Below are 7,269 nucleotides of genomic sequence, written 5' to 3' on the forward strand. Positions count from 1 at the left end.
CCCGGGGCGACCGCTGAGGGCTCTCTGTTCCGCAGAAGTGCATCGCCATGTGCATGGACCGGTACATGGACGCCTGGAACACGGTTTCCCGAGCCTACAACTCTCGGCTGCAGCGGGAGAGAGCCAACATGTGAAGCGCCCCGGCTCCTGAACCAGGGAGGGACCATGCGGGGAAGGGACAAGTGGCCAGTCCAGGTGGTTGGGGGCAAAATCCTGCTGCCTTTCCAGCCCCTGCTATGGCAGAGCAATAAACCCTCGCTGAACCTTTTGCATCCGTTGGCTTTTATTAGCACCGGCACCAGGAGCGAGTGAATTTTCCAGCCTTGAGAGCCACCGTGAGCTGCTTGGTTTGCCTTATGCCCTTCTCAACGGTCCAGACTGGCCAAGGCATATAGCAGCTGATAAATCCCTGCTGAAAGGGCAAGAGGCAAGGAACCTTCTGCAGAAAAGGGGGCCAAGTCAGCAACACAGTCCCTTTGCCCAGGAAGCAAGCATGGACCCAGCCATCAGGTAGTTACCCAGTCCCTTTTCATCAGTGGAAAAGTTGCCATAAGATGATGCTCCACATGCCACACTTGGCTTTTTCTTCCCTTGTATTTGTACAGCTGTATGTGGGGCTCACTTTTGGGCTTGTAGGCTTTGACTCAGCTCAAGCAGTGTGTTGGGGAGCAGGAGTGCTCTTACTAGGTTTGCAGCACAGCCTTGCAAATAGTTGGTACAAGCACAGCTGGGGATAAAAAGGGCTGGGAAGTACTTAGGTTGATTTCTTTATAGAATAAAATGTGTTGTGTGGCTATGATATTCTGTAACTTCTGGTTTGGCTCTGGCACAGATGTTCCAGCTTGAAGCATACCTCCTAGGCATCATTTTTTTGAGGGAGAAGCACTTCTGCAACAGAGGACTTGGGTCTGCTTTGGGGCTGAGCTCTGTATTGTTCTCGGCTTACAGACCTCTCCTTGGTTTATGCTGTGTAGTCAGCAGTGTGCACAGCAGCTGGAAGAGGAGGGTGTTGGAGATTAAAAGTGCCCATGCCCCTGTAGTGAGGTTTTTAAATCCTTTCTTTTGAAGCTCTTCTGTATTTTATAAAATATTTCACTGTTTGCTGTAGCAGGGAGGGAGACTGGAAGTCTCCTTAGCTGCTAGGACATTGAAAGGGATGTGGAAGAACCTGATTTCATTTAATTGCCCAATGTGGTGGCTTCTATGAAGGGACTGAAGTGTTACCAGACAAGGTAAACTATTAGGAGATAACTGGATATTTGGACTAATTGAAACTGAACTGGAGTTTCCCACCTTGATTGACTACTTGAAAATGAAGTGCTTTCTAGTCATGTGTGCTTAGGGGCCTTTTTACTTTTCTTTATGGCTCTATGAATTTTGTGATACTGGCTGTGCAACAGTCCCATTTCATTGATGGGAACATCCCACAAGTGTTCCAGCCATGGATCTGAACCCATATTGAGCTGAGCCATGCCTGGAAGCCAGGTCTCCTACGTTGCTAGTGCTCTAGCTGGGAAAGTGGTGGATCTCACTGCCAGCTGGGTTGGGAAAGAAGAAACCTCTTGCTATACCCAAATGCAGAGCTTAAGTGCCAAAGACTAGGAAGGGGTTTGCTAGCTGCTCTTGAGTTTTGGTGGTTGAATCTATGAGGAGATGTCTAAATCTGCCTAAGACTTGACACGTGAGCTCTGCAGCAGTTTTTTCTTGCGAACAAAGGTGTCTGTCTGCCTTATGCTGGCTAGTGGGACCTGACTTCCCACTGAAGGAGTTGTGTCCTTCAACCACTATCTCAGCACTTTGAATTTTTCCCACCTAGCTTAACCAGAACAGTAGTCTCTGTGGCTATGCCTTAATCTTTGTCAAATTAATCACCTGTTTCCTTATGCAAAGGGATCTGGGGTTGTGGCGGGATGTGAGAAGCCTGTCCTGATTCTCTATTACAGATGAGGGCCTGTGCAGTCTTAAGTCCAAGTGTTTTAGTCCTACCTTCTCTTGTGATCAAATGGTGAGCCACTGAAATTACTAGTACCAAACATTGAGTGGAAAAGTAGCATACCCTTTCCAAAAGCCATTGCTCAACATAACAGCTCCATCAAGGCAGTGAGGTCTGAGGCTTCTGCAAGGGCATAACTCTGGGCTGGGATAAAGTTCAATTGTCTCATGTCTTGGCTTTGGGATGACAGCTCGTAGACAAAGTTCAGCCAAACTATGTGACTCTCTGGCAGATGTTTTGGGCACCCCTCCAACTAGAAAGGCCACGTTTTAATGCATAGGATGTTTGGCCAGGTCTTAAGATGGGACAGGCCTCATTTATTTACAGAAAATGTCTAGAATTGTACCTTTCTATGCAAAGCAGTTATCAAATGCCCTGGTGTCACAATTGCAGTGGGTCACACAACACTGGCATTTGCTTAATACCTGCAGGCCATCTTCACCCCTTTGCAGCATCAAAAAAAATGTACAATAGCTGAGGAGTTAGTGCATCCTCTGGCAATCACTCCTGTTATTCGTCGCCTTCCCTGAGTGGTGAAATGCAGCTTCAGAGCTTGAGGTTCTGCGCAATCCAGCCCTGGACAGCTGTGACTTTGGTGTAGACACCAGGGAAGTATGGCCTGGCACAGCCATAGCCCCAGCTTGTGATTCCTGCTAGGAACCATTTCCCTGAGGGTTCTTTACATGCCAGGGGCCCACCTGCATCGCCCTGCAGAGAGAGGAAAAGGGTCCTGTATCAAGCCAAAAAGGCAGCCCAGCCCCCTGCCAGCTGTGAGACGTTCTTTCTCTCTGGGACACAGGAGCATTTGCTGTCCTGTTTCCCACCTCCCCAGGACCCTGCTTCCAAGCTGGAGAACTGCTCAGTGATGTACTTGCATGCACAATCTGAGGTTGGGGTTCTCAAACATGGAAGACCGTATTTGGAGGCACAACAGGGTCATGAAATGGGCTTCATGGTATCCCTGTGGTTTCTTGCTTCGCATTACCTCTCTGCATGTTTCCCTGACCTGTCACAGGTTGGTGGGGCAAGCAGAATGAGCTGTATGCAGGATGGACTTGGATAATGGCAACAGCCAATGGAGATGGATGGACAGACAGCTGAGCTAGGGGAAGGAGGGCAAGGCCCTCCTGAGAGAATATAGCCTGGGGGACTTTGCACAGGTTTGCTCTGTCCCAGCTGCAGCATTTGCTGCTCTCACACTCACTGAACAACTGTCGATGGTGCCCTGTGGGAAACCGGCACACACCATCCTGCTGCTGATCTGGACAGGGTAGAACTTTTTGCAGGCCTGGTCTCCAATCATGTTCACTGCTGCTTTTTGCAGATGCTTTGACATGAGACCTGAGGAGAAAAGTATCGCTGTTAGCTTGGTGCAGAGCACGTGAGAAGCAGCAGCATGTACAGGAGTGGGGTCTCTGCAGCCTTACTTGCTTGCCAAAGGGAGAGACCTGCACTGGGAAAGTGAATCAGGCCTGCTTCCTCCTCAGCAGAGCAAGCACAGGAAGGTCCCTTTGGTACGTAGTTTGTCAGGCAGCTCAGCTGACCAGATAGAAATGGTATCAAGGTGGTCCTTGTACTGTAGGAGCACAGCTGGAGCAGCTGCTACAGAGATGCGGAGCACAGTGGCTGGCATGTAGAAAGCTTGGGAAGGCTGCAAGAGGGCAGAGGTATAACCAAATGGAGGAGTACAGTGCATGGTGGCTGGGGAGGAGATTGTGGTGACACCAGGCCTTGCCCAGGTTGGTATCCCCTGCAGCGTCCGGCCTGGCATTGGGGAGTGCTTGGGGCAGTGGAGTGGGAATCGTAGATGTTTGGGCTTGCAGGGAAGGTGGCACTTAGCTTGGCCATCATGTATGTGAGGGAGCCATCTCGGCCAGTACCTCCTTCCTTTGTAGAGCCCCAGCCTGTGATGAAGCATCTGGCTCCTTCATGGAAGATGTGTGAATTGTCTGGGAGACATATAGGTTTGATGGTGTTGCTGAACTTGATGGGCATGTTCAGCTCTAGCAGTGCCACATCGTAGTCCAGGCTGTAGACGTTGTAAAAAGGATGCTTGTAGATACGGAATATTTTCTCCATTTTGCCATCGATGCCACTCAGGAAGGGTGTGCCTAGAAAGGCCACCCACATTTTGGGGTCACTGTAACTGCAGAAAGACAGCAAACCTGGCTGTTAGGAGCACAGCCTCACAAGGTTCCTCTTGTTCCTCCACTTGTGGGGCTGGGATGCGCTATGGCCACACATTGTGAGGCCAGGATCCCTGTCTCCCATCACCCTGTGGACATACCCAGGCTTTGCTCCACTCATTCCTCTTCACACTTACCTAGGGAGTGTGTGCTTCCAGTGGGGCACAGCATCCCAGCCATGGTGCTGGACCGCGAGGAAGGGGAAGGGCAGGTGGGCTGATGGGAGTGAGGCCAAGAGCCACCTGGCTTCACTAGCCTATCTCAGACTTACATATCAAAGCAGTGAGCTGCAGAGAGCAGCCACCGGTCAGCAATGAGGACAGCTCCGCACTTATGCTCCTTCCGCTGAAGCCAGAGACTGACTTGCCAGGGCCATTCTCCTCGAGCCGCAGTGCTGCCACCCACGATCTTGCTGAAGGTCAGAGCAGTTGTTAAGCCACAGTCTGGGACAGAAGAAGAGGCACTGTGGTTTTAAGTAACCATAAGTGAAAAGGATATCTACCCTCCTTCCATAGCCCATGCCATGGGGCAGCCTTCTGGGGAGACACATAGGGTGGTTAGGATGTGATGAGTTTCATTCACCCATCTGAGGCAAGGCTTGGCAGGCACGGTATGGTTTGGGAACTTTTACTTGTTATCAAAGATCACCTTCCAAGGATGTGGTACTCCAGCAGGAGTAGGGAGGTGATCGTGCCCCTGTACTCGGCACTGGTGAGGCCGCACTTCGAATACTGTGTTCAGTTTTGGGCCCCTCACTACAAGAAGGACACTGAGGTGCTGGAGTGTGTCCAGAAAAGGGCAACGAAGCTGGTGAAGGGTCTAGAGAACAAGTCTGATGAGGAGCGGCTGAGGGAACTGGGACTGTTTAGCCTGGAGAAAAGGAAGCTGAGGGGAGACCTCATCGCGCTCTACAACTACCTGAAAAGTGGTTGTAGTAAGGTGGGGGTTGGTCTCTTCTCCCAAGTAACTAGCGATAGGACGAGAGGAAATGGCCTCAAGTTGCGCCAAGGGAGGTTTAGATTGGACATTAGGAAAAATTTCTGTACTGAAAGAGTGGTCAGGCCTTGGAACAGGCTGCTCAGGGAAGTGGTGGAGTCAGCATCCCTGGAAGTATTTAAAAGACGTGTAGATGAGGTGCTTAGGGACATGGTTTAGTGGGTATGGTAGTGTTGGGTTGATGGTTGGACTCGATGATCTTAGAGTTGGACTCGCTTAGAGGTCTTTTCCAACCTTAATGATTCTATGATTCTATGATTCTACGTGAGGAGGGGACATTTGGATGGCTGGCTGAGCTGTCACACAGCACGGAATGTGCAGTCCAAGGAGCAGACCCGGGGATGATAAGACATATGGGCTGCCATGTTGTCTTGCCAGCTTGTACTAGTAGACTGACTGGCCAGAAGGCCTGTGTGCTGGGAAACGAGTTCTAATGTTTATAGCATAGGAGAAGAGGCCACATTCTCTGGTAGAAAATTTGGACCCTGGTCATCCAGCTTTATCTTGTTAAAGGCTCTGGCAGACCAAGGAGGACCTGCACCACAAGGGGATGGCCGAGGCCCCCAGTGTACAACGTGGGGCCCAAGACAGCCCTTGTGAAGTTGGTGGGTTGCACTGGGGAGTCTGGGTAATGTAGAATAAGGCTGGGCAGCAGTCGCAGGCTCCAAAGCAGTACTCACCGCAGTTGCGCTCATCAAAGCCATTGCTGCAGTCAACAATGCCATCACATTCGGGATTTTCTTTTCCAACACAGACCTTGCTGGAACACTTGAAGGTGACGCTGGTACAAGGCACCACTGGAAGGCAATAACCCATGGCCTGCTCAGTACCCTCTGTGCTGGGGCTGGAGGTCTCCTACCAACATGTCAATAAACGTGTCGTCAATTTTACCTGGGGTTTGGGTGGGCTTAGCAGGCTCAGTGGTTTTCAGAGCTGCGGAGGTTTCTTTCATGGTTGTGGTCATCTTCATCCCCAGGGTGGTTCTGTTGATTGGACTTGCAGCTGTTGTGCTGGGCTGGTGGGTGAGGATGGCTGCAGTAGAAGTTCTAGTAACGGTTGAACTGGAAGGGGTGCCTGTGCCAGGACAGGGCAACTGTGAGATGGTATCCAGGATCCAGTCTTTGAGTTTGGTAATTCTGGAGTACACACCGGGTTTCGTAGCCTGGGCACAACCAATTCCCCAACTCACGATGCCAGCCAGATAAAAAACTCCTGGGGTGACCTCACAGGCCAAGGGTCCACCTGAATCTCCCTGAGGAAGAAGCAACGCAATGGCTGCTCAGCCCAATCTCCCCAAGACGGGTCTACATGGAGCTGCCTGTCAGCCACAGTGGGAGGACTCAGCTAGCCTCAAACTTTTCTTTCTCCAGCCCCACAGGGCTGTCTGCTGCCATGCAGTGTGTGTGCAAGACATGAGTGTGTAGAGGCTGAAACTAGGGTCAATGGCTCAACCTGGCTGCAGAGATACAAGTGGCATTTGTCGTGAAAGTCAGCTCCTGACAGCACCTTTCCACAAGTGAAGGACAGCCACCACCAACTACCACTGTCTCACTGCCACAGGAGGAGACCTGCTTCATTCAGGACTCCAGTCTGGCCAGACAGAGCAGTGGGATGTTGGTTTAAGTCATGCTCAACTTGATGGATCTTTTAAAGCTCCAAGGCAGCGGGCCCTTTTTTTTGAGCTAAAGTACATGTGGATTACAGCCTGGCCATAGCAGCTCAGTAAATATTTCCCAAGGATGTGCTGAGGCTGTGAGTTAGCCCAGCTTTCTGGAACAAGCCACAGATGCGTAGAGAAATCCCAGACTCTTACCTGGCATGAGTCTATCTTCCCCTCCAGGAAGCCAGCACAGATCATTCGGTCAGTGAGGGAGAAGTTATAGAGGAAGTTGCAGGTCTTCTGATCTATGATTCTCACAGAGGCTTTCTGCAGGATCTCAGGCTTGGTGACTGTATGAAAACCACGCAATTAGTGAGTGCAGCAGAGGGAAGTGGGAGCTAATGGCTTTTAGACTGACCCAACACATATTTCAGGAAAACAGGCTCTAATCCCACACAGGAGTTGAGTCATAGAATCATAGAATAGAATCATAG

At 50.7% G+C, this 7,269-nt stretch overlaps 1 protein-coding gene across 1 annotated transcript; it reads right to left on the bottom strand.

The window, feature by feature from the left end:
• Positions 1–2,293: 2,293 nt before the first annotated feature.
• On the bottom strand, positions 2,294–7,125 carry LOC104072371 (transmembrane protease serine 9-like; the record flags this gene model as incomplete). The annotated part of the gene is made up of 7 exons (XM_009582123.1): positions 2,294–2,701; positions 3,198–3,334; positions 3,874–4,139; positions 4,451–4,622; positions 5,856–5,972; positions 6,067–6,427; positions 6,989–7,125. Coding segments are annotated over 7 exons (1,352 nt in total), but the record flags the coding sequence as incomplete, so codon positions are not given.
• Positions 7,126–7,269: the final 144 nt, after the last annotated feature.

This window comes from Fulmarus glacialis, unplaced genomic scaffold (genome assembly GCF_000690835.1).
Source record: "Fulmarus glacialis isolate BGI_N327 unplaced genomic scaffold, ASM69083v1 scaffold22097, whole genome shotgun sequence".
Classification (NCBI taxonomy): domain Eukaryota; kingdom Metazoa; phylum Chordata; class Aves; order Procellariiformes; family Procellariidae; genus Fulmarus; species Fulmarus glacialis.